The sequence below is a fragment of the Dromiciops gliroides genome, chromosome 6 (genome assembly GCF_019393635.1).
Source record: "Dromiciops gliroides isolate mDroGli1 chromosome 6, mDroGli1.pri, whole genome shotgun sequence".
Lineage (NCBI taxonomy): Eukaryota > Metazoa > Chordata > Mammalia > Microbiotheria > Microbiotheriidae > Dromiciops > Dromiciops gliroides.
This window is the reverse complement of record NC_057866.1, coordinates 124,303,686-124,331,239: the sequence shown is the minus strand read 5'-3', so window position 1 is coordinate 124,331,239 and position 27,554 is coordinate 124,303,686. Positions and strand designations below refer to the sequence as shown.

General features: G+C 41.6%; 1 protein-coding gene across 2 annotated transcripts in view; it reads left to right on the top strand.

Moving 5' to 3' along the window:
* Positions 1-27,554, top strand: part of LNX1 (ligand of numb-protein X 1) — a 115,307-nt gene that overhangs the window by 34,578 nt on the left and 53,175 nt on the right. For both annotated transcript variants that reach the window (XM_043970101.1, XM_043970100.1), the window contains exon 2: positions 26,946-27,181. In XM_043970101.1, the coding sequence (XP_043826036.1) occupies positions 26,946-27,181 (236 nt within the window). The remainder of the gene's footprint in view (positions 1-26,945; positions 27,182-27,554) is intronic.

Sequence of the window (27,554 nt, the reverse complement as noted above, 5' to 3'; positions counted from 1 at the left end):
TTTGACACCAGAACAAGGAAGGTAATAGTTCTCTTATTCCCTGCCTGGGTTGGATCGTATCCGTTTCTGTTCTAGGTGCTGATGTGTTTTAAGAGAGACGTTGGCTCTACATATGTATGGAACTCATCTAGAGAAGTGTGATTAGGATGGTGAGAAGGACTTGAAATTAGGTCGTGTGAGCATCAGTTAAAGGAATTAGGTGTGTTGAACCTGGAGAGGAGAAAGACAGCAAGGGGCATGATTGGTCTTTTTCAATAGTTGATGAGGAAGAGGGATGAAAGGATAGAAATAGCTCCAGGGAAATTTCGTCTCAATATGAGGAAGAATTTTTCTGATGATCAGAACTGTCTGAAAATGGAATGGGGTCCCCTCAGATCAGGGTGAGTTGCTAGTCATCGGAGATCTTCATTCTGAGTCTGGATGGACCTTTGTTGGTGATGCTTCCAGTAGAGATCAGATCTCTACGGTTTCTTCCTTCTCTGAATCTCCTATGACATCATGAACATGTGACCAAACTAGGAATATAAATGTAGGTAAATGATCCATGAAAATTGAAGAAAGTTGGGCTGGCAATGTGGTATAGTAGAATGAGTACTAGACTTTCTCAGGAGCCCTGGGTTGTAGCACTCACTGGAGAGGGACTAGGTGGCGCCATAGTACATAGAGTATTGGGCCTAGAGTCAAGAAAACATGAGTTCAAATCCAACTTAGATACCTACTACTCTCTGTGCAACTCTGGGCAAGTCACTTAAACTCTGTCTCAGGTTCCTCAAATGCAAAATCAGAATGATAATGGGTTGTTGTGAAGATCAAATGATATAATATTTGTAAAGTCCTTAACACAGTGCCTGGCACAGAGTAGGCACTTATTAAATGCTTATTCCCTTCCCTTCCCCACTACTAGTTACTACCACTTGACTGGGTGAGACACATGAACCTTTAGGCTTCCTTCTTTGACTTTGATCTTGCTTCGAGTGAGACATGTGGCCTTTGGGCTTCCTTTCTTTCTTCATCTCTAAAATAATTAAATTGAACTAGAGGATCACCACATTTCCATCCAGTCCTAAAGGTCAATGATAGTTGCAACACTTGATTACTGTAATAGAACCCCCATCTATAGGTAGTAAAAACCTTCAAGACTTGTTGACCATTCTAAGATCAGGCTTCTTTCCGTCACCTCCTCTTCCCCCCATTCCATGTGCATGGGCTTCCTGGGGGGCCTTAGATGACCAGGAAGTCACTTCAATACAGCCAGAGGCTTGAACCTTAGCCCATTGGGCCAATCAAGCCCCAAGTACAGCATTTTCCCCTTTCAAGGAAAAACTAGCCCAACCCATGTTGTAGAGAAAAATATGGAACCCAGGCAGATAATGGTGAGTTCAATTACAATTACTTCCCTTTCTAAACTTGGAAAATAATTTATTTGTAGCTTGGATCTGGTATTTGCTATGTTTGATATGCAGAAACAAAGGAATAACTATTCACTGAATATGATTGAAATCAAAAGTTATTTTGATATGAATTTGATAAGCTATTAATTGAATTTGTTGTTGGTCCTCTGAGATCATGTTTGGTCATTGTTCTGACCTAAGGTCTTTTACAATTGTTCATTTTTATAATGTTGTTATAGTATGGGATGCCCAAAAAGTCTGGATGCAGTTGTAAGCTTTCATAGCTTTAAACTTGCACTAAGATTTTGAGACACTGTACACCTTTGGAGCAAATCTTTCAGGGCTCAAGTCAAGTGTCATCTTCTCCATGAAATGCCTCCCAATCTTCCCTTCCCCTCCCTCCCCGATGTGATGCTCCTTAGACATTTGTCTAGCACAAAACTTCTTAAACTGTTGGGGTCCCATAACTGAATGTGTGGGTCTTGAAAAATTTGGCACTAAATGTTTGGTTTGTATATCTATTTTATCTACCTATATACTGGGGTGTTGTAAAAATTTCTTGGGCCAAAAGGGGTCGAGAGTGGGAAAGGTTTAAGAAGCTTTACAGTTTATCATACTTCCTTATATCCTGTCCCATCTGTCCTTCACATTCCTCTTCTGCACTGCATCTTTAGCTGCTCCCAATCCCTCTCCTCAACATTCAAGACCCTCTAAAATCTTTAAGATTTTAAGTTGCAAAACAGTTGCTGATTTGCATTGATAGAGGGAATTTCTCTCACTGGGAACTCCCTGAACCAATGAAGATCAGGAGAAAAAAAAAGAAATGCTCCTATAATTTAAAATTGAGTATTATAGTTATCCAAGAGGAAGTGTGGTGTAATGGCTAAGGAGCTGTCCTTAAAGCCAAGAGGATCTGAATTCAAGACTTACTTCTGAGTATGAGCTGTGTGACCTTGAGCCAGCTAGAAGTTCAGTTCATAGAATCCTGAACCTGGAGTCAGGAAGACCTGAATTCAAATTCATCTTGAGGCACTACTTATTAGCTACGTGACCCTGGGCAAATCACTTAAGCTCCGTCTGACTCAGTTTCCTCAACTGTAAAATTCAGGGGGAGAGATAATGATAGAACTTATTTCCCAGAGTTGTTGTGAGGATGAGATAATTTTTATAAAGCACTATATAAATACTAGCTATCATTATAAAAATCATCCTCATTACTTAACCTCTCATTGCTTTATGCATCTCACTAAGACTAAGTTACCAAAAAGGTGCTAACCATCATTGGGAGAGGGAGTCTTTTCATCCAGGGCTTCTGTATATCAGTGAAATCCCAAGTCCAGTACGGATCCCCGATAGAGCTATGCATGTTTGTGCATGTCTCTTTACTGGATCCCATCTTATCTATACTTCATGTTGCCCCCAGTACTTAGCAAAACACATTGTGCACAGTAGAAGTTTGGTAAATATGGAATGATGACTTTGTATGCAGGAGGCATCTTTATAAACTCTTCAGGGACATTTTTTTCATCCTTGCATCCCCAGGGCCTCCCCCCTCTCCCACCTTGCCTTCTCCATAGAATCTAGGTGCTTCATAAATGTCTGCTGAATTGAGTAATTAAACTGAGTCATTTAGTCAACTTCCCCTCATTTTACAGATGGGGAAACTAAGGCCCAGTGAGAAGGGACTCATATGTGGGTTTTACTGTAAAACTTACAAGGGGGAGGAGGGAAAACTGAGCAGGTGCACATCAGCTACATCAAGGACAAGACATGATGAGCTTTTAAGATTACCTCCAGAAAGCTGTCATTGTGATTGCCATATTTTTTCTCCTTCAAAAAACTGGAGGTAAGGTAACGGCAACTTCCACCCTGCCCCCCACCTCTTCACCACACCATCTTTTCTCTAGGTAGCCACAAAACAAGTGGCCTGCATTTTTTTCCACTAAAGACTGATAGAGATGATTTTGATTAAGCCATGATTAGAAAGACACCAGCAATTTGGACATTCCTGTGGGAAGGATGGCTCTTCTTATTACTTGCAATGTGAAATGATAGAGTACAACCTTGCACTGATCAGGTGACACACTCCCTAATTGTGATTGAACAAATAAAAGGCTTCACCATTTGAACCATCTTTCCTCTCTCCAACTTCCCCTCCCCTTCCCCCTTTTCCACTCCCTTACACCACAGTCCCCCTATTCTATGGGGAATAACTCCGAGAAGGGTGAGCAGGGTTCAATCATAAGATAATCACATTTTTGATCTAGGGAAAGTCTTACCTCTTCCACAAAGCCTCTTCCTAATCCCCCCCAGCTGGAAATGATCTCTCCTTCCTCCAAACTCTTACCGCACTTTGTTAGCCTCCTTCCTATGTACTTGTTGCAATCTAATTTGTACTCCAGGAATCTGTGTACGTGTCTCCTCCCCAGCGACCTTGTGATTCCTATTGAGGCTGTGAGCCCCGACTTCTTTCATCTTTCCATCTCCAGCCCTCGGCCAAGTGTTTAAGCGCACACAGTAGACACTTAATAAATGTTTGTTGGATAGAATTACCTGACCTAGCCTACCCTTTTTAAAGCATCTGTTGGCCTTATGGATGGGCTTTCTTCACGTAGTTGATGCCCTATAAATATTGTTGAGTAAGTGACATAGGGATAGATCAGGGATTAGCTGACATCAGCATAAAGGGAGGGCTGAAGAAATCAGAAGCACATGTGCTGCTTTGAGTATGTTGCCAGGCCTAGACAAGGGTGGTTAGCTTGGTAATTTAGGTTAAACTAAATTAGTATTAAAGAACAAGCTGGTGGAGGTAAATAAAGGCATCTGGCCCATTAGGACGGCCAGAATAAACCTGGGCTTGCTATCATCACTCTCCAGAACCCTCAGGTTGCTCACCCGATCAAGTACAAATTTCTGCTCTTACAATTTTCATTCCTAATAAACTCCTACATAAATTCTCCTCCAAAGATCGGCTGATATGCAAGCAAACCAACATGGGAGACAGGAGAGAAAGAGACCTGCTGAGGGGCTGGCTGCCCTGAGCTCAGTGCGGGGAGCCCTCAGGCACCCTGAGCTGATTCAGCTTCTCACAAAACCCCCCAGAGTTGGAAGGGACCCCCAAAGCTCCAGCATCTCCAGACCTCAACTGGTACCTGAGTGAAAATCCCCTCTTCAGTATCTCTGACATCTTAGTGCTCTGAGCTTTACTTAGAGACTTCCAGTGAATGGGAACTCACCACATCCTAAGGCAGTCCATCTCACTTTCACTGTTGTAATTGTTAAGAAGGTTTCCTCAAACAGAGTTAAAAAACGTGTTTCTCTCCAGCTTCTTCCTGCTTTCTCCTCATTCTGCCCCCTAGGGCTAAGCAGAAAAAGTCTCATCCTACTTCCATATATCAGTCTTTCAGCTATGGACCTCCCTTCCCTGACAAAGCATCCCAGGATCCTTTGCCTGATACACATTGGGCATAGCCTCTAGTCCTGACAGCATCCTCCAGATGCCCTCTGACTCATCACATGTATTCCCTAAAATGTGGTGCCTAGAACTAAATATAATATTTCAGTTATGGTCTGCCCAAGGCATAAAATAGTGAGCTTATGACATCTCTGTTTTGTAAATTAAGCATATCAAAGTGGTCAAAGAAGGAATTTGGTTTTTTATTTTTTTGTTTGGATGTGTTTCTTTGGAATGATCTTGTCATGTTGTTGTCTCATATTGAGCTTGGGGTGCATGAAAATCCCCAGATGTTTTTAAACCTGCTGTTGGCTAGCCAGGTGTCTGCCATATTAGGTGGGTATTGACCGAGACCAGAGCAGCCTCCCCCCACTTTTTTTTTTTTTGCAGGGCAATGAGGGTTAAGTGACTTGGTCAGGGTCACACAGCTAGTAAGTGTCAAGTGTTTGAGGCCAGATTTCAACTCAGGTCCTCCTGAATCCAGGGCTGGTGCTTTATCCACTAAGTCACCTAGTTGCTCCTCCCCCCACTTTTGATCACCAGTGCTACAAATTACTACAGTCAGAAAAACTGACCTTGGACAAATTACTTAGCCCTACTGGGCCTTATTTTCACCATTTGTGAAATAAGGGAGTTGGACTTAATGTCCTCTGAGATTTCTTCCAGTTCTAAGTCTCATTGTTCTCTGGTTCTAGCTCTAGCCCATGGTTTTTCTTCAGCAAGATGGCTCATGCTGTCATGCACATGGCTAAATGCAACGTTGATTAGATTTGACTGTTGGTTTTTAAAATGAACCTCATAGTTTGAACCAGGTGATGACATTGTCTCTGCAAACACACCGACGGTATTTATATTGTAAGAAAGGGGGGAAAATCTGTGGAGAACAGAGCACTTGACCAAAATGGCATCCCATTAATCCCATTAACGTTCAACCCAGGAGCAGTCTGCCCACCCAGAATGCAACCCTGTGCGGAGGAAGGAAAATCTCACTTCTGAAAATCAGCTCTTGGGATTGCAATTAACCAAATGCTTTGTCAATAACAGTCACAGCAGGAGAACTGGAATGACTATGAAAGGAAACCCACAAGATGTTTGAATCTAATTGGCAGAGCTGGGCCTGCCCACTGACCATTTCATATACATAAAACCACCAGGACGAAAAGTGATTCCTGTAATGTGGCTCCAATTGCTTTTTCTTTTCAAACCTATCCTTATTTTGGGAAAGAAACATTATAGAACTTAATTCTGAAATAAATCAAGAAATACTTATTCCTCCTATCCCCATTCAGAAATTGTCTGATACACTTTCATTAACTTATTTTCAAATTCATATTCTAATTTTTTTGGAAACACTAGACCATAGGTTGAATGGATCAAAAGAACTACTTTCAAAGCTCAAAATGCAGTGAGTTTCTCCTCCCACAATGGTGAGCTCTCTCCTTGTCTCTTTTATACTTTAGCTGTCAAGTTACTTAACCTCTCAGGGTCCCAGGCTACCCTCTAAGAGAATAATTTACAGAGAAGTTGCTGTTCTAAGAAGTGGAGGCAGTTTCCATACTAGAAATTCCCTACATCAGTGAAACCACAAATTTAAAACTCCTCACTCCCCGCTCCCCCAAAAACAATGAAACTTAAAACTATTTTCAAAAGTATGGTGCTAGATCTTGCAGAAAAAAGCATGGTGCTAGATATTGAGGACAGAACCAAGATGAATAACTGTTTCTGTTCTTTAAGGGACTTATTTCACTGGGGAAGATGTATATACATAACTCCAATATAAATTAGAATATAATAGATAAGTGCACAACAGAAATACAAACATCCTATCAGAGCTCCAAAGAGGAAGATGACATATCTGGAGGGATGGGGAAGGTCTCATGGAAGAGGATCCATCTAAATGGGGCCCTGAAGATAGGTGGTGATTGGGATGAGGGAGCATTTTGAACATAAGGGATGAATGAGATGAGCAAAGACTTGAGACTGAGAAGAGCTGGCTGTATCTGCTTGGAACTGGAGGGAAAGGGTATAAGGAAGGGCTGGAAAAGTATGCTGGAGCCAGGGACACACTGGAGTTTTTTAAAAGCTGATTGTTGGGCGGCTAGGTGGCACAGTGGATAAAACATCGGCCCTGGATTCAGGAGTACCTGAGTTCAAATCTGGCCTCAGACACTTGACACTTACTAGCTGTGTGACCCTGGGCAAGTCACTTAACCCCCATTGGCCCGCAAAAAAAAAAAAAAGCTGATTGTTAAATTTTCAGTGTGAGCATTTGCACCTTAGAAATATGCAAACCCTACACATCAGGGCTTGATTTATTGTTTTATTGATCTTCTAGATTTAAGAAAGTGGTGGAGAAAATTTTAATAGTGTAGATTGAACTTAAAAGTATGCCTGACATACATTTTTTTTTTGAGAGCTTGTTGTTAAACATTCACCAGCATACCACTGGCTAGAGCTACTCAAACTTAGTTTGGCATTTGCTTAGAAGGTTTCTGTATAGCCCATTGTGCTCTTCTTACTTGAGATTTCAATAACTATTCATCTGTGTCTTTCCAGTGAGAGACACTGGCAGCAAGTGGAATTGTCCGAAACCTTAGGATGATTTTGCAGGTCTGGGTTGCTTGGGTCTAGGAAGGCAGAGAAAATATCACTGATGTAGCTCTTTGAGTACTCACACTCCTGTAGACTGGACTGATTGTTGTTTCAAATGAGGTCTCCAGCTGTAGATCCCTGGGGAGTTCTGCTCTGCTCACCTTACCTGGGCTGGCAGTTAGGTAGAGACTGGATTGGAAAAATCTGTGAAAACCATGTAATTCTTCATACACTGATCTAGGGATTTGGGTTACTTACCCCCTCTAGAGTCATTGGACCAATTAAAAAGTTTGACCTCATCGAATGCATTCAATTTACTTCACAATAGAATCTCTTCTGAATAGGCTGTGCAGGCCTGGCTGGCAAGTGGCCAAGAGTAATGCTTTGTTTCTGTTTTAAGCCTTTTTCTGGGCTTCCCGCCCCCAACCCCTGAGCTGTAGTCTAGGATTGCCGAGTTCCATGGAAAAAGAAAAGGGAAAAAAAGTCTGAAAGGAGTAAAATCTACCCACCTTCTTCTGAATACAATATGATAGTCCTCCTGTTTGATCAAATTAATCAGAGATAGAAGCTGGGAACATCATAATAATTCACATTCCTATAGGGCTTTAAGGTTTTCAATATGTTTTCTTCATAACAATCCTATGAGGCAAATAGCATAAGCACTTTTATTCCCATTTTGCAGATATAAAATGAGGCTTAAAAAAATGAAATAACTTGCCCAGGATCACACAGCTATTATGTTTCAAAGTCAGGTTTTGAAACCAGGACTTTAGGTTCCAAGACCAATGATCTTTTTGCTTCATTAGCCTTGTCCCCAAACCCCTCTTTCTTCTGTTAGGTGATGCAGTGAGTGGATGGAGCTCTGGGTCTAGATTGAAGAAGAGCTGAGTTCAAATGCAGACTCAGACATTTACTAGCTACATGATCCTAGGCAAGTCACTTAACCTCTGTCTGCCTTAGTTTATTCAACTGTAAAAGAAAATTTATTTTTAAAAAAGATTACTATAGTATCTACTTCCCAGGGTCATTGTGAGGATCAAATGAAATAATATTTGTAAAACACTCAGCACAGTGCCTGGCACATAGTAGGCACTTAATAAATGTTTCCTTCTTTCCTACTTCCTTCCCTTTCTTCTTTCCTCTCTTTTCTTTCTTTCCTTCTTCTTTTCCTTTTATCCATCTTTCCTTCCCAGTGGAATTTGTGTACCCAGACCCACAGGAGAAATGTCAGCATGTTATAAGGACAGAGAGTAAAATGTAAAGAGATTTTTTTTTTGGCGGGGGGGGGGGGGGGGGGGGGGGCGGGTCTTTTTTGTTTCTTAGACTGATTTCTAATTATCCTGCTTATTATTCTTGGGGGAAAAAACTTGGTGTGGATAATCCCAATTCATAGAAACCCATTGTAGTATTTATTAGAATTTTTATTTCCCTGCATTTCTTATGGTTTCAGGTTGTGCCTCAATGTTATTTTTGACTCCGTAGGAATTTGCTATACCTAACTTGGGCCCTCTGAACATATCAAACCACAGGCAGAAAGGCCAAAATGGGATTTGTTGAATGAGTGGATGAATGAGAAAAAAGAGATTTGCATGGGCTGGAATAGTCAGGGAATGCTTCATGGAGCTGGTGGCATTGAGATATAAGGAATGATTAACTTGTATAGATGGAGGTTATTTTAGATGCGAGAATAGAACGAGGCAGGTATAGGGGTGGGGAAGAATATGCTGTATGCATGAGATGGTTTGGAGCACATGCTCCACTATTAAAAGCTTGGTATGGTAGAGTGACCGAAAAACTCAAAAGTCCGAGTAATGGCAAAAAGAAGCATGGCTGGCCCCTCTTTTGAATTCATATTTCATGGACACTTACTGTAGCTTTAGAAACTCACATACTGTTAAATTAACTTTTTTTTTTTTTTGAGGCAATTGGTGTTACGTGACTTCCCGAGGAGCACATGGCTAGTAAGCATGTGAGGCTGGATTCTAACTCAGGTATTCTTGATTCTAGGGCTGGTGCTCTATCCACTGCACCACCTAGCTCTCCCTACAGTGACTTTTTTTAAAAAGCAGAATGTTGGAGGGCAAAGTAAGAGCGAGATGAAAGAAAAAGGGAATAATCTAGTAACTAAATCCATTCATTACCTGCTATGGAGAAAGGTATCTATTCTCTTGGAGACGCATGCTAGAGTATTATTTTCAACTCTTTAAGCTTTGGAAATCAAGATGATTTACTGGCTGAGGGCTGGGCTTGGACTGTTCAGGTCCTGCTTCTTATGCCTCCCGTTGCTGTATGCCAGTGGCTAAGGCTTTCGACTTCCAGGTATCTCAGGCAACACCCAGGACTTTGCTGCAAAGTTCTCCTTCCCACAAAGATGTTCATCCATCTTTAAATAGAAAGTTGGTCGCGATAAGTCTTCATTTTGAGAAGATGGAATGCTATCCTGGGCAGCAAAGAGACAAGGCAGATTAATATACTGAAATTTAGCAGGGGAAGAGTATTTCCCAGACATCTTACATCTTGAAGTTGTCAGGCTATACACACACACACACACACACACACACAGAGTTCACATAGTAAACATCTTCAACTCAGAGAAAGAAAAATATGATTCATAGTCAAATATGTTTAAGAACAGTTTTCCAAAAAGTCTTAATACACACCCAACCCAGAAGGGGCTTTGAGAGGGATGATAGATTAATAAAATATTTTGTTTTCTTCTTGAGATTTAAAATAGATTAAATGTCAGGGAGCACAGCAAAATTTTTATAAAATTTTTATTGATGTCTTTACTTTATCTGAATTTCTTTTGTTCTGGATCTGGGCTATGTCGGAGAACTCCCAGTAGGGAAAGGCCTTCCTCCATTGTAGAGATACAAGGGCTCTTGTAGAAGATGAAATGATCGAGTTTGAGCATTTCAGAGTGTTTTAAGTGCGTAACACAAAAATTGGGAACCTAATTAAGGGTTTTAGGCCTTTCATTGTTACAGCCTTAGAAATGTTCATGAACAATGGGAGAATCTTCAAATTGGGAGCAAGCTGATGGAAAGTTCCAATCATCTGCAGCATTAGCCTTGGCTCAGAGTGCTAGGGACATCCCCTTCTCAGTCTAAACATGCCAACAATAACTATTCTATGACCTCAGAGAGAACTGGATATAGGAGATGCACAGAAGGGACACATACATCTATCTCTTTGAGGAATTAGCCTGGCATTTGGACTGTGCCCAAATCCTCAAACATTCCCCATTAACCACTGTCAATTTAACATCTGGTTTCTGACTTTGGAATTCTCTTAGGCATCGCCCTGGGGAGCAGGAATGGCATTTATCAGGCAGTCATGACTATTAGCTTGGCTCTTGCTAAGCAAACAATGAATGTCATCCTTTCAGTCACTGTAGATCCCCTGGGACTGTCTTGGGGCCTGTTCTGGCCACTCCCTGGCCTGCCCCAGGGGCAGTTAGTTGCAATTCTGGAAGTCAGTGTAGTAAGGCATTAGGAACTCACATGAGCACGTGAGAGGAAGAACCTAGAGTAAGGGAAGCATTGTCTGAATTAGCTGGAGTTTCTGCTGTTTGCGCAGGTAGTACTTGGGGAAAGGTGAAAGAGTGCCTTGGCAGGTGTTAACAAGAGAATTCTTTTTTTTTTTTTAAGTTTCTTTTTTGTCCAAATCTATAGTTTCATCTGTGTGGGGACCCCTGGTGGAGAAAACTGCCTTGCCCCTTATTACCCAGGGCACTGGCATCATCACATGGCTGGCATATGTCAGTGATGACACCTGAACCCAAGGCTGGCTCTCTGTCTAGTACACTACAATATGCTGTTTTTATTTTTGTTTTATTTTGTTTTGGTGGGGTAGTGAGGGTTAAGCGACTTGCCCAGGGTCACACAGCTAGTAAGTGTCAAATATCTGAGACCAGATTTGAACTCAGGTCCTCCTGAATCCAGGGCCAGTGCTTTTTTCCACTGTGCCACCTAGCTGCCCCCTTGTTGTTTTTAATGAGAAAAGAAATGTACTCCTAACTGCTGTGGAACAGATCAAGTATCTGGTGCCTTTTCTTCTATAAAAGATGGTGGTGGTATTCCTACTTCATGGTGTAGGAGGAAAGTGTTAGAATAAACTATTCTCATCTCCCTTCTACCTTTTCTCATCCCATCCCCCTCCCCTGCCCCGTGCCATCACTTGAATACAATTTCCTTCCAAATAAATGGAGACATCTCTGTCCCTGAAGACAACTAGGTCATTGAGACAGATGGGAACCTAAGAGAAAATATGTGGGGATGGTGGTAACTTCTTCCTCATACCTTGCCACTCAGCACCAACATGCTCCTCCCTCCTACCCCTCCCCTCCACCCCCCAGCTTTCTCTTGCTTCTGAAAAGTGTCCCGGTTGATGAGGCAGGGGCATTGGTATGTCAGCCCGTGTAGATGCAGACATCATTGGAGTAACCCATCCAGTAGAAGAGTTTCTGGTCTGGCATTATTACTGATCATGCTGTTTGTATTTCTGCTGGCAGCCAGTAATTTGTCCGTAATGAATAATATCTGTATAAAATAATATAAGGTTATTTACAGCTACCTCTTCTTGCTTAGCAAGTCTCTTAATTTTTCTTTTCTCTCTCCTGTCACCCATACTATAATCCCTTCAGGTGGAGCCAGCAGCAGTGTTATGACAAAAAGTAAATCGGGCAGGCCTGGATTCCATACTCTTTTTGAAACAGGGAGCAAGCTAGCTAGGGTCCCTTGCCTTGTTTCTCAAGGTCAGTGTATCGAAGAGGAATGATCAGAAATAGACTTCTTGGCACTGGGGATGTCTCCGAGTCATAATTCTTTGGGGGAAATAAAAACAAGTCTTCGTTTCCTCTGTCTCCTACTTTACCGATCTTAAATTGTCAGGAGGATAGAAAAATGAGAGGGAAACGAGTCTTAAGCTGAAGTGGGGGAGGAGGAAAGAGAGTGCTGTTTTGAATCACAGTCCACAACCAACTGATTTTGAATTGTAGCCGGTGGCTGGAATGTCACATTAGGGCAGTCACAGTATTTCAATGATGTCAGGATCCAGTCCACTGGGGTGGCACCTCGTGACCTTTGGCTACTGTTGTCTCAGTGACGGCAGCATTCTGCCTTTGCAAGGTTAGCTCCAGTGGCAGGGAGGAGGAATGGAAAGACTGAAGGAGATCTGGGAAGATCTCCCCCCACCTTCCATCTTCCAACTCATTATTTAATCTGCTGAAGAGATAGTAAAAAAATTTCTCATGCCTGTGTAGCATTGGATAACATACTTCAAAGGAAAATGCCAACTTTTTTGCTAAAGCAAATTGACGGTATTTGCTCAGATGGGTATGTGGCCAGGGGCACAGGCCCCTTTGTTTTTCCCCCTAGAGTTTCACACAAGGGAAGAGTTGTGTCCCTCATTTCACCATTCAGTCTTATTGGGTAGAGAGGAGTGAGTTTGGGTTAGTTCTGCTCATAACTCAGTTTGAGTTTTAATGCCACCTTCCTGTTCACTTTGGGCTGTATCTGGTTTCCATTAGCGAGTTAAACAGGAGGAGCAGATAAAGCTGAAGATACCTTTCCCCATGGGGATAAGTACTTGGGTGCCTCAGAAATGAATGACGGTGAGAAGAGGGCCCTGTTAGTTTTACTGGTAATAGAAGTAAATAAGTTCCCCAGGAAGTCATTTGGGTCGAAGTTCATACTCAGTAGTGGTTGAACCAATTGCTAAAGGGTGGGGCTGCTGGTCTGATGGCTCTTTGCCCTTATGAACTTGTGTGCACTTTATCCATGACCTATTTACAATTGTCATTATACTAAAAAGGCCGGTGATTTTTGGCAGTTCTGTTTAGCCTCAGAGGAGATGAGGAGGAGCAAGGAGTACTTTATAGGGGCAGAGATTAAAAATAAAGCTTAACATAAAGAAAAAACATCCTAATTATAGCCAACATTAGAATGGGGTGGGTTTTTTGTATTTTGTAATTTTTTTGTATTTTTGAGATCATGGTTTTCATCACTAGAGGTTGTCAAAACAACAGTTAGGTGGTGCAGTGAGTAGAGTTCTGGGCCTGGAGTCAGGAATTCTCATCTTTGTAAGTTCAAATACAGCCTCAGACTAGCTGTGTGACCCTGGGCAAGTCACTTACCTCTGCCTCAATTTTCCTCATCTGTAAAATGAGCTGGAGAAGGAAATGGCAAGTCACTCTAGTACCTTTGCCAAGAAGACTCCAAATGGGGTCATAAAGAATTGGACATGACTGAAAATTACTAATTAACAACAACAAAGAGGTGGGGGTCTTCAGACCAGTGCTAAGTGATGACTGGTGTGTGTTGTAGATGGAATTTTTATTCAAGTTGGAATAGATGGCCTCTGAGATCCCATCCAGCTCTGAGATTTTGTGATTGCATGGGATTGCATGCACTAAAGTGGTTTGAAAATATTAAGTTCAAGGGGCTGCTAGGTGACACAATGGATAAAGCACTGGCCCTGGATTCAGGAAGATCTGAGTTCAAATATGACCTCAAATACTTGACACTTACTAGTTGTATGACCCTGGGCAAGTCACTTAACCTTTTTTCCCCAGAAAATATCAAATTCAACAGGTTCAATTTGATGAAAACCATGTTAGAAAGTAAAGTTCCATGGCACTATCGCAAACCCTAAAACTAACCATTTTTGCTAATTGTATGCACTTACCTATCAGTTTGTGTTGTTCAGTATTTTTCAATCATGTCTGACTCTTTGTGGTCCCATTTGGGGTTTTCTTAGCAAAGATACTGTAGTAGTTTGCTATTGTTCATTTTACAGATAAGGAAACTGAGGCAAACTGAGGGGTAAGTGACTTGCCCAGATTCACATAGCCAGTATGTATCTGAGGCTAGATTTGAACTCAGGAAGCTTGACTTCAGGCATGCCATTCTATCCACTGTACCACCTACCTATCAGCACCTTCCTAATTTAACTTCAGAGCTTGAATAACCTACTCCTTCATTTATTTAGGATTTTTAAAAATTATATTGATATATTTGGGATTTACATAGCATTCATTTCCAAATATGTCTCTCCTTTCCCCCATTTCAACTGAGGTTGATTTTTGGTACTGTGGATAAAAGTACTAAGTCTGGAGTCAGGAAGACCTGACTTTAAACTTGGCATCACACACTTACTAGCTGTGTGATCCTAGGCAAGTTACTTAACCTCTCTTTACCTTAGTTTCCTCTTATCTGTAAAATGGTAATAATAATAATAATAATAACAACACCTACTTTCCAGGGTTTTGTAAAGATCAAATGAAATGATATTTATAAAGTTCTTAGCATAGTACTTGACAGCATAATAACCACTATATACATGTTGTAGTTGTTGCTGTTGTTATTATTATATTATATTATATGCATTGTTTCACACCTACAGTCTCATGAAAAGAAGAGAGGTGAGTCATCTCATCCCTTATTTGGGATCAAGTCTGATCACTCTAAGTAAATAGCATTGTTCAGTTTCAGAGGGTTGGGGGGTTTTTTTGTTATTGGTTTTTGGGGGTTTGGGGTTTTTTGCTACCCTATTCACATTCACATTATTCTAGTTGTCTGCATTTTTTTTACTGGTTCTACTTGCTAAACTTTGTATCATTTCATATAAATTTTTCCCATGTTTCTCTGTAGTCTTCATGTTCACTATTTCTTGTAGCATGGAGATATTCCATTATATTTGCGTACCCCAATTTGTTTAGCCTTTTTTCAATTACTGAGCATCTACTTTGTCTCAAATTCTTTTCTATTAAAAAAAAGCACTACTATAAATATTTATGGGTATTTTGGGGGCCTTGCTTCCTTGAGATATATACCACTCAGCAGAATTTCTGAGTCAAAGAGTGTGGGCACTCTATTAAACACTTTTTGTGTGCAACACTGTGCAAAATGAGTGATACAAATAAAAAGTGCTATAGCAATTTAAAGTGGAGATCACAGGATCCAGAACAGATAGTGCTTGCTTCGGAGAAGAAGGGATTATGCCTAGCCTTTGGGGGGTGTTGAGGATTTTTTAGCCCTGTGGTCAGAGAATTTCTCGTGTGAAGAATACTGTGAGCAAAGGTTTTGGGCAGTGTAAGAGGGATAATGGAACCTGGTGGTGCATTGAGCATAAGTGAAAGTTGAAGCTAGGGCAGGGGAGGGAGCAGTTGAGGTTATGAAAAGGAGGACAGTTGTATTGTTGGGACCTCTGACTGTGTTGCTGTGGTAGTATATGGGGATACCTGTATCATACCAGGTCAGGATTTCTGCCGCTACAGACCTCACCCATAGTATACGCTAGAATTGGAGGCATTAATGATGTTGTGGTCAGACCAACCTAGAGCTGCTTATCTAAATTGTAGTAGTTGATATTCCAGTTCCTAGAGAAAGGAATCCTAGGTATGGGAGTAAGGTGGAGTCATATTAGAAACATAACAGCTCAGACTCAGACTCTTTAGTATCCTTCTGTTGTCATCTCTTCTGTCACCCATCTTCAAACTCCAAAGTCTGGCCCCTGCCCACTGAGCTTAGTTTAAAAGTCACTCTTTTTACTTAGCGTGAGTAACCTGCACCTGAGCTGTGAACCCTGGGAGATAGGTCCCTGTAGAGTTTGCTAATATTGATTCCTTTTGCTGTCTGATTGGTTGAATACACCCGTTAAGGTTGAATGTCTCCCTTTTCCCAGATACACTAGAGTTGGACCCTTCTCCCTGCTGGCTAATTGTTTCCATCACTATCCAGTCCAAACCTCTGCTACTAAGATAAAGGCTTAGGTCTTAAAGTAGAAAATCCGAAAACCATGAATATGGTGTTCAGTTTTATTTCTTTCCCCTGTATCAGAGTTTGGGTTGTAGTAAATATTGAGAAGGAAGCCTCCTCTTGGTTTCCATCTGGGTTACAGTATGAATAGAAGATAATTTTTTCCCCTCCTCAGTAGAGGGGAGCAGTAGAGAGGAGGGGATGATATAGCTGTTGGGACAGAACCAAATTAAAAAAGAATGTGTGTACTTTTAATGAGACATTGTAAAGGATTATTCATTGGACAGGAAAAGACAGAACAAAAGTGGCTCATTGGAGTCATTGCTCAGCATGAGTAGGAAGATGGAAAAAGCATTAATTGCCATTGATGAACTCGAGCCACTTGGCCCAGATGGACTAAATCCTGTCATGATCCTTGAAAGCTTATGAAGAATGGGAGAGATGCTGCAAAATTAGAGAAGGGCCATTGCCTTCCTGATTTTCAGAAAAGGAGTTAGGCAGGGGTGGAATATGAACTCATGAGGGATAAGGAGAGGGACAGGGTCTGTCATTTCATTGGTATAGGGAACTCAGTTGAGAAAACTCTTCTCTGCTAGTGCTGGTTGGTACTGTCTCTGCAACATAGTCTTAGAGTCGCCTAAAGCATCAAGAGGTCAAGTGAGTTACAATATATTAGATAGTCAATTGTCAGGCAATCAACATTTATTAAGCTCCTTTGATGTGCCTGGCACTGTTAGGTGCTGGGAATGCAAAGAAAAGTAAAAGGCAACTCCTGCTCTCTAGGGATTCTGAGTAAAATGGAGACACTGCAGATGAACTGGAAATAATCAACAGAGTGAAGCCATTTGAATTAAGAAAGGTTAGGAAAGGGTTCTCCTAGCAGATGGGATTTTAGCAGGGACCTGAAGAAAGCCAGGGAAGTCAAGAGGCAGAGATGAGGAGGGAGAATGTTTAAGGCTAGCAAAAATGCTCAGCCAGAATCTGGTAAGTCATGTCTGAGGAAGCCCAAGGAGGCCATTGTCACTGGACCAAAGACTACATGGTGGGAGGAATGGGGTGGAAAGTGTAAATCTGGAAAAGAAATGAAAGCTAGAAAAATAAGCAGGGATTAGAAAGAAGAAGCCTTGCTTCATTGGCATCAGGTCATGCTTTATTAATCTAATTTCCTTTTTTTGACAGGATTTATTAGACTGGCAGATCAAGGAAATCCTGTCTCCACACAAACATATACAGACTCAGATTTAACAAATATAGATTTTTATTTGGCAATCGGTCTTGCTCTTCTTGTGGAAAAGATGGTGAGATGTGACCTAAACTATAGGATGTTAGGTAGATTCCGAACTAACAGAAAGTTGTTTCTGGCTTCTAGCTTCAGTGGACTCAGGAAATACTCATTAATGGTTCAATGGCAGCTTGTTAGGAAGTCCCTAGGGATCTGTGCTTAGACCTGTGTGGTTTAACATTTTTTCAATGACTTAGATGAATACATACATGACATACTTATCAAATTTTCAGATAACATAGAACTAACTTATTACATGACAGTCTGAATTCACAAACTTAACCAGTTAAAATATTGGGCCAGCAAGGGATAAGAGCTGGTTTGGTGCAGTGGAAAAAGCAAATCCAAGCTGTAACTTTAACCCTATGGGCAGCTAGGTGGCACAGTGAATTGAGTGTTCGGCCTGGAATTGGAAAGACTCATCTTCCTGAGTTCAAATCCAGCCTCAGACACTTACTAGCTTTGTGAGCCTGGACAAGTCACTTAACCCTGTTTGTTTCAGTTTCATCATCACTAAAGTGAGCTGGAGAAAGAAATGGCAAACCACTCTAGTATCTTTGCCCAGAAAACCCCAAATGGGGTCATGATGTGACCAAAATGACTGAACGTTACCTCTTGTGTAATGTTGGGCAAGTCACTTAAATTCTCATGGCCCCAGTTTCCTCATCTGCAAAATTTAGGTGTTGGAATGAATGACCTCTAAGGATTCCTTTAGCTCTATGATCCTTCATTAGAAAGCTAATACATTGTCTGCCTGGCTCAAGATCCAAAAACCTCTCAATAGCTTAGAATGCTGATGATTTAATAGGGATAAAGTAATATCTCACACGCCGACTCAAGAAACCAACTTCACCATTATGAAACTGGGGAAACTGTGTGAAGAAAGCAGTTTGTCGGAAAAAGATCCGGGGATCTTAATGGACTGCCAACATAAATACAGAGTGGGATTGATAGCTAAAAAAGTTTGCGAAACCTTAGGCTGCATTAAAAGGAGTCTAGTGTCTAGCACTAAGGAGATGATGGTGCTATTGTACTCTGCCCTAGTCAGGTGACATCTGCCATACTGTTTTCAGTTCTGAGTACCATAGTGTAGGGATGCCATTTTATAATTTGGAGAATTATTTTGTTTGTTTTGGTTTTGTTTGTTTGGTTGGTTTTGCAGGAAATGAGGGTTAAGTGACTTGCCCAGGGTCACACAGCTAGTAAGTATAAGTGTCTGAAGCCAGATTTGAACTCAGGTCCTCCTGAATCCAGGGCTGGTGCTTTATCCACTGCATCACCTAGCTGCAGTGGATATAATTATAATATAATATAATTATAATCAAGAAGGTTGGAGAAATCCAGGTTCAACTGAAGGCTTTGGATGTGTTTCACCTGGAAAATAGAAGCTTCCAGGGGAACACAATTAGCAGTCTTCTAATATTTTAAGATTTGTCATATGGAAAAAGAATTAGACATGTTCTCCTTGGCCTCAGAAGGCAGAACTTGGAGTGGTGATGGATGAAAGTTTCAGAAAATTCAGAGATTCAGATTTGCCAAAAGGAAAGAATTCCCAACCACCATTTCTCCTAAAGGGGAGTGAGCTGCCTCATCAGGTAGAAGGGTTTCCCCATCAGTGGAGATCTTTATTTGAAGGTCATGTGACCACCTGCTGGAAGTTTTCTTAGGAGTTTGGGTCCATTTTAGGGTCTGATGGTCTTGATTCTGCTCCTGAGATTCTGTGGTCCTTTCTCAAACCATTGGTCCCAAGTTTTGGTTCAAAAGAAAAGTCATCATATCCCTGGGGGACCCAGAGCACCAAACCAGTCAACAAGTATTTATTAAGGCCCTACTCTGTACCAGGCACAGTGCTGGAGATATTAGGCTGATGGACATTTCCTTGGCCAGGCAGCTTTTTTGTTGTTGTTCATATCAAAGTCATTTTGGGCAGGTAATGAATTCAAATCTCTCATCCACAGAGGAAAATGTGCTGCTGCTGCTGAAAGCTGATTTGACATATAACCTAATTTTTTGGTTTTGGGTTTTTTTAATTTTTAAAATTTAAATCCTAAAAGTATTTTATTATTTTCCAAATACATGTAAGGATAATTTTTAACATTTGTTTTCATAAGATTTTTAGTTCCAAATTTTTCTCCTTCCCTCCCCCCACCCAAGACTGAAAGCAATCCAATATAGGTTATATATTTACAATCACATTAAACATATTTCTGCATTAGTCAGACTGTGAAAGAAGAATCAGAACAAAAGGGAAAAACCTCAAAAAAGAAAAACAAAAGTAGAAACAGTATGATTCGATCTGCATTCAGAATCCACAGTTCTTTTTTCTGGGTGTGGAGAGCATTTTCCATCATGAGTTCTTTGGAATTATCTTGGATTGTGGCACTGCTGAGAAGAGCTAAGTCTATCCCAGTTGATCATCACACAATGCTGCTGGTGTAAGCTAATTAAAAAAAACACACACGCACACACACAACTGGATCCAAACTCTGTGAAGTAAAGGGATCAAAGGGCATTGCCAATATGACTGTGACAATAGTCTTTCATCCGGCTTTCTTGTGGATAATGTTCACATGTCACGCATGGAGCAGTTTTTCAGGGACACAGAATCATAGAAGTTAGAGCTAAAAGGAACCTTAGAGAATATGTAGTCCAATGCCCTCATTTTACAAATGAAGATCTCACAGCCCAGGGAGGTCATATGATTCAGTCACCTGGGTAAGGACAGGGACAGAAGCTGAGATTTCATTGATATATAGGACTTCCAGGTGTGGAAATTACTTTTGCCAATGTAGGTTGGTGCCTTCTCTGCATTTGAGGGTCTTAGTTGTCTAAAAGATTGAATTTGCCCAAGATCCCACAGCCGATATGTATGTGCCAGAGGCAAGACTGGAACCTAGTATTTCTGGCTTTGAAACCAGCTCTCTACTCGCCCTCCAAATCCCACTATACCCGGCGAGGCTGCTTACTGAACTAGGGTTGATACAGATCCAAGGTACAGTTGGCTGAACTCTTAAAAGGAAGCCCCATCAGACCTCATCTGAATGATGCCTGGGCTCAGCATCTGCTGTTGGCCTCCAAGTCTCATTAGCAATAAGCCCACTCCGCTTTGGTTTGGAATGTTTGTTTTTTCTTCCTCTTCCCTAAAAGGGACCACTAGCCCATGACCTCTTGGTAGCTTAGTATTCTTGTTCTAATGAGTTATTTGTCATTGCTCACTTCGTGAAGAAGGAACAGGCCCCCTCATTCCAGTATTGCCAGGAAAGACAATTTTCAGGGTTGGTGTGTTTCACAGCCATGCATCAGAAGGGTCTCTTTGGGGGGGTTTAGGGAGAAAAAAAGGCTGGCCATTTTCCCTCTGTTTAGGCACAACCCTTAAACACTTAGCATCCCAAATGTTTAAGGCTGGAAATAGACACACGGTTAATTTATATCCCTAATCACAGTATGTAGATAGATAGGTAGGAAGACAGATATACATACATACATACATGTAGGCGTATATACACATATATACACATGCATGCATATATATGTGGTAATCAGGGTTAAACGACTTGCCTAGGGTCACACAGCTACTAAGTGTCTGAGGCCAGATTTGAAGTCAGTTCTCCTGACTCCAGGGCCAGTACTCCATCTAGTATGCCACCTAACTTCACCTATATGTTTTGGCATTGACTAAAAGCTATTTAAAAGATCTACTCTCCTCCCCCCACCCCCACTTTTTTTTTTTTTTTTGCCTGTTGGACCTAAGCATTAGTCACAATGAAAAAGATAATTAGTGCTTACATGTAGTTGCTTCATAGATTACTCTGCCTCAGATTCAAGCTAAGCTTAACAGAAGGGAAAAGCCAACATTGCATAAGCATGAACCCCCTCCTCTACTAAAGGTTCATGAATCAGGGTTCTTCTGTTCCCATCTGTGTTCTCTCACCACAGCCATTAAAAATACAGCTGTGTATTAAGAGCAGGGAGAGAGATTTCATCATTTCAACAAATAACATTTATTGGTTAGGTGTCTGTTATGGCTAAAGCACGGGGCTAGGCACTTGGGGCTACAAAGATGAATAAGGCATGGTCTGAGTCAGGAGGGGTTTCCAGTCTGAATAGAAGGGCATGTTTGATGCATGTACCGATAATTCCAATAGGGTAAGAGCTGAAGAGAGGTCTAAACAAAGGTTCATGGAAACATTGCCCCTAGTTATATGGGAGGGTGTCTGAGAAGGCTTTGTGATGGAGGGTTACCACAAGGAGGTTTTTAAGGATGAAGATTTAACCATGTGAAGATTATAGTTTTTCCAGGGATTCCGTACATTTACTTCCAGGGTTAGAATAGGTCAAATTGACAACACGAGGTTTTCCCATTCCTTTAGGTTTGTTCTACCATTTCTTGGCAGTAGGAAGTTGGCTGTTTCCAGCTTGATATTGAAACAACCTGGTCACCAAGCTTGTGGTTCCCTGAAGGAGCAGTTTATGTGCACATACTTCTTCTACAAAGGATCCATTGGGGAGGGCAGTGGACATGGAGTTAAGGGATTTGGCGCACAGGAGACACTTAATAAGCACTAGTTTGCCTGCCTGACCTGGTTCAGTATATTGTGCAGTGTTGGATTTGAAGGGAGATGATCTGGTTCCAAATCCCAATCGTCACCATTAATTAAATACCTACTATTTGTCCCACTTTCTGCTAATCGCAAAGAAAGGCAAAAGACATTCCCTGCCCTCAAGGAGCCCACAGTCTTATTTATTCCCTGTGTGGCCTCTGGCAAGTTACCCTTTCTGTGTCTCAGTTTCCTTATCTGTAAAAGGAGGAGTTTGGACCCAGTGGCTTCCAAGGTCTCTTCTAGTTCTGCATTTATGATCCTATGAATTCCATCTCTGATACTTCCTAGCTGTGTGACTGTGGGCTGATCACTTAACCTTCATGACCCTCAGTTTCATCTTCAAAATGTGCATAATGATATTCACAGCATTTTTGTCCCTGGATTGTTATGGGAATCCCAAGAGGAATTGTATATAAAGAGCTTAGTAAACCTGAAAGCAGTATGGAGAAGCCTGCTGCTGCAATTACAGATGTCTGTCAACATTATCTTGCTAGAATGTAACTCCATCGCATCACTCACTCCCTTCCTCAAAATCCTTCAGCGACTCACTAGCAGTAAGCAGTAGATGGAGGTGTAGGCAGGCAGGAATAACATAAGGGAGGAGACCCTGAGGGCAGGTAGTGAGTCCCAGCTTCTGAAGTTGGGCTTCAGGAGCCTATCTCTAGTTTCTAGGTAGCCTAGAGGGAGCAAAGACAGTCCCCTGGAGGACCTGGGGTGGCTGGCAGTAACTAAGGCAGGAACCTAGAATTCATGACCATATTCTTCTTTCCTCATGACTGCCTCCACTGTACAACTTTTCTCTTTCATCTGTTAAACCTGCTCCTCTTATTTATTTTTTTTGTAGGGCAATGGGGGTTAAGTGATTTGCCCAAGGTCACACAGCTAGTAACTGTCAAGTGTCCGAGGACAGATTTGAACTCAGGTCCTCCTGAATCCAAGGCTGGTGCTTCATCCACTGCACCACCTAGCTGCCCCAAATCTGCTCCTCTTCACAGCCTCTGGTTCAGCAGTTGTACCTGGGAAGGGTTTTTGTTGTGTGTTTGTTTTTTGTTTTTTTTTATCCCTCCCCCCTCCGTTTCTCAAGTTTAAAATCAGTCCCTTTCTGGAGACAGTTGAGTCTGTTTTCCTGAAGGGCCTGGTGCCCCAGGGATTTGACACTGACTAAGATTTTGTAGTAGTATTTCCGTAGTATTCACCCTTTCAAAGCCTGGATCCTTTTAACTCCTGCACCACCAGAAGAAGCTGCCTCCCCCTCTCTTTTGATCACAACTCTTTGTTTCCCCCCAACCAGTGAGGGCTTGGAGGCTTCTGCCAGCCATCTGTCCAAATGGAGAAGTCATTCGCTGGCTCCAGCAGAGTACACCGTCATGAGCCATGATGCCCTGAGAAAAGAGGGAGTATTTCCAGACCAACTAAACAGTCTAGGAACTTCCCATCCCTTGACACCTGCATTACAGATCAAATACTGTTGGCCTAATTAGAAAAGTGCTCTGTTTGGAGATAGCTGTGGTTTTCTGGCTGCCCAAACTCTTATCTCATTTTATTTTGCCTACCACACAGCATTTCTTCCAACTTGAGTTTCCCATAAGCTAACAAGCTTGAATATCATTCCAATAGAAGCTTAATAATTTGGCCTAATGGGAAGAAAGTTGGACTTAGTGAAAAGGCTCAAATATGTAATTTTTAAAAATAAGAAATACAGTTTTATTCTTTTTTAATTTAATTTAATTTTTTGTAGGGCTATGAGGGTTAAGTGACTTTCCCAGGGTCACACAACTAGTAAGCGTCAAGTGTCTAAGGCTGGATTTGAACTCAAGTTCTCCTGAATCCAGGGCCAGTGCTTTATCCACTGCACCACCTAGTCGCCCCAGTTTTATTCTTTTAAGTGGTCATTCAAACTACACGATCAAAGTGTTGATTAGTATAATCAGGTTGGGGACATTTTATGAAGCAAAGATTTATAATTAGCATGTAAATTATCTACAAAAGGGTGCAGCTAAAGTTTATTCTCTTAATCCCCAATGAACTCAAGGAATCTTGATGGCAGCATTAATTTACTTTGGAAAACCTGTTCTAAAAATTTATGCAAAGGATAAATTGTCTGTGCAGCTATGTACAAAGTTTCAGTTAGTGAGGGATGAATTCAAGAGATTTTTGTGGAAAATATTGAATTTTAGTAATACCTATTCCTTGAGAAGATGGGTATTTTGGTGTCTTTTCAAATCTGGCCAACAGTAGAGGGATAAATTAACAGTGACAGCTTAGAGGGACAACAAGAATGTGTATGACTCCTCACATCATCTCCTGATTCTCTCTCTTTTTGGGGGGGGGGGCAGGGCCATGAGGGTTAAGTGACTTGCCCAGGGTCACACAGCTAGTGAGTGTCAAGTATCTGAGTATGGATTTGAACTCTGGTCCTCCTGAATCCAGGGCTGGTACCTTATCCACTGTGCCACTTAGCTGCCCCCAATAGGTGCTACTATTATCCCCATTTTAGAAGTGAGGGAAACTGAGGCAGACTGAGGTGAAGTTACTTGTTCAGGATCAAGCATCTAGTGAACTCAGTCCTTCCCGATTGTAGGGCGATAGTACCACCTAGCTGCCACACCACCTAGCTGTTAGGAACAAGAGAAAGATTAAGTTTAAGGGCTACTCTTAGGAGTGTAGAATTTAGAACTAGAAGGGACCCAGCTTAACTCCTTCATTTCATACATAAGGAAATTGAGGCCTCTAGAGGTCAAGTGACCTGCCCAAGTACTAGAGAAGGGAATAAGCATTTAAATAGTGCCTCTTTTGTGCCAGCACTTTACAATATATTTATTTATTTAATTTTACTTTACAATATTTTGATCATTTGATCTTCACTGACAACCCTGAGAGGTAGATGTTATTATCAATCCGATTTTACAGGGTTTTTTTGTTTTGTTTTGTTTTGTTTTTGTTTTTTTTAGTAAGGCAATTGGGGTTAAGCGACGTCTGAGGCCGGATTTGAACTCAGGTACTCCTGAATCCAGGGCCGGTGCTCTATCCACTGCGCCATCTAGCTGCCCTGATTTTACAGTTGAAGGAAAAGGCAAACAGATATTAAATGACTTGTCCAGGGTAACCCAGAGAGTAAATGTCAGAGGCTGGATTTAAATTCAGGTATTCCTGACTCCAGCTCTAACAGGCTTGTCTTCTGCACCATCAAATTGCTACAAGTATTAGACTTGGGATTCAAACCCAACTCTTGTCAATTCAACTACAGTGTTCTTTCTTTTACACCAAGCTGCCTCGTCAGGTACAAGAATATTTTTTAATCCTTCTGAATTGTAAAAGATTCAATGGAATTCAGGGGGCAGCTAGGTGGTACAGTGGATAAAGCACCAGCCCTCCATTCAGGAGGACCTGAGTTCAAATCCAGCCTCAGACACTTGACACTTACTGGCTGTGTGATCCTGGGCAAGTCACTTAACCCTCATTGCCCCACAAAAAAAAAAAAAGAAAGAAAGAAAAAGAAAAAAGAAAAAGATTCAATGGAATTCAGTTCAACAAAAAGTATATCTAGTGCCTGCTTTGAGCAAGGCACTGGGTATATAAAAACAAAACCAAGATAGTCTCTGTTCTCAAGAGTTTGCGGTTATCCCTTCCACTTCGCCCCTGTGATCTGGAAAATCCATGTAAAATTTTTTGGCCCTTCCTTTGTACCAGAGAAGAAGTCTGACTTTGTTTCTTCTTCATTTATGGGGTGTTTATAGTACCTTACTGTAAAAGTTGGGTTGATATTATACAATACTGTACATATTTTATACATTTCTCAGTTTCTAAAGTTTTTCTGTTTTGTCTGCTGGTCTTCATGCGTCATCTGCAACTTCTGTAAAACTCCCCCGAGATTCCCATTTAATTTCTTATTCTGACCCATGATGGGGAAAGTCATGATGTGGAAGGGATAACTGTATATTCTAAAAGGTGTGTGTGTGTGTGTGTGTGTGTGTGTGTGTGTGTGTGTGTGTGAATGCAGATGAAATATATAGACACATGACTGTAATAGAAGGAGAAAGGTAATCAGGACAAAGAAGAGCTCTGGAGATGTTGCTGTAGAAATCTTTGAGTTGGGAGAGAACATGTTTTCAGCTGAGGAGGATCAGGGAAAGCTTCAACACTGCCCCTGAGTTGACTTTGAAGGCCAGAGATGAGTGTAGAAAGCATAAATGGCCAATGGATAGTCCCAATTCACCTGCGTCTTCAGAAACTGGTAATGGTAGTAGTAAACACAGCAAATCCATTAGCCAATTTTTTTTTTTTTTGGTGAGGCGATTGGGGTTAAGTGACTTGCCCAGGGTCACACAGCTAGTAAGTGTTAAGTGTCTGAGGCTGTTTTTGAACTCAGGTCCTCCTGAATCCAGGGTCGGTGCTCTATCCACCATACCACCTAGTAGCCAAATATTTATGATCGGGGATACCAAGAGACAGGCAGCAACCAAGAGTGACTCCGGAGAAAACTCATCAGTCCACATTGGTTTGGTGGTTATTGTGTGATTTGGCATCAGAAGGAGGTTCAATATGGAATCCCAGGAAATACTTTGTTTAAACAATAGGGTATGCCAGAATTAGGAACTTGGAAATAACTGGCATGAGATCAGTTGTCTTCAGGACTTTAGTGGTTTAAAAAAAAACACAAAGAAGGAATGACCAGCCCATACTAGTGCAAGATACCTAAACATGCCACAACTACAGAAACCTCATCATAGCCTTGAGCAACGTACACTTTTACAAGACACTACAGACACAGCCTTCAAAAAATTAAATGGATTTCTTTTGCCAGCTTTAGACATGAATGTTTGCCCCTCAGACTAAGTCTTCTTCTCTTCTCTTTTCCGGCCTCAGCTGTAAAGGTGCCTCCCATTATGGCCTTACCAAGGACCGCAAGAGGCGCTCACAAGATGGCTGCCCAGAAGGCTGTGCCAGCTTGACATCGGCAGCGCTCTCTCCAGACATCTCTGCAGCAGCGACCGTTGCCTTGATGACAGATGAGCCGGGCCTTGACAACCCTGCTTTTGTCTCTACCACAGATGATGGCCAGTCAGCAAACAGCCCTGTAGACTCTGCTCGAACCAACAGAGGTGAGTGTGAAAGAAAAGAATAGGAGGAGCAGCTAGGTGGTGCAGTGGATAGAGAACTGACCCTGAAGTCAGGAGGACCTGAGTTCAAATCCAACCTCAGACACTTAACACTTACCAGCTGTGTGACCCTGGGCAAGTCACTTAACCCCAATTGCCTCACCAAAAAAAAAAAAGAAAAGAAAAGGACTCTAGGAAGCACAATCCTTGACTTGGCAATGTCCCTTTTCAAATAGGATCATAGAGGCCTCCTAATGGAACTCCCTCATTTTACTAATGAGAAAAGTGAAGGTGAGTGGAGGGATTTGAATTCAGGTCTTCTAACTCCAAATCCAAAGCCATATGGGCTGCATCATACTTTCTAGGATTGTTAGCA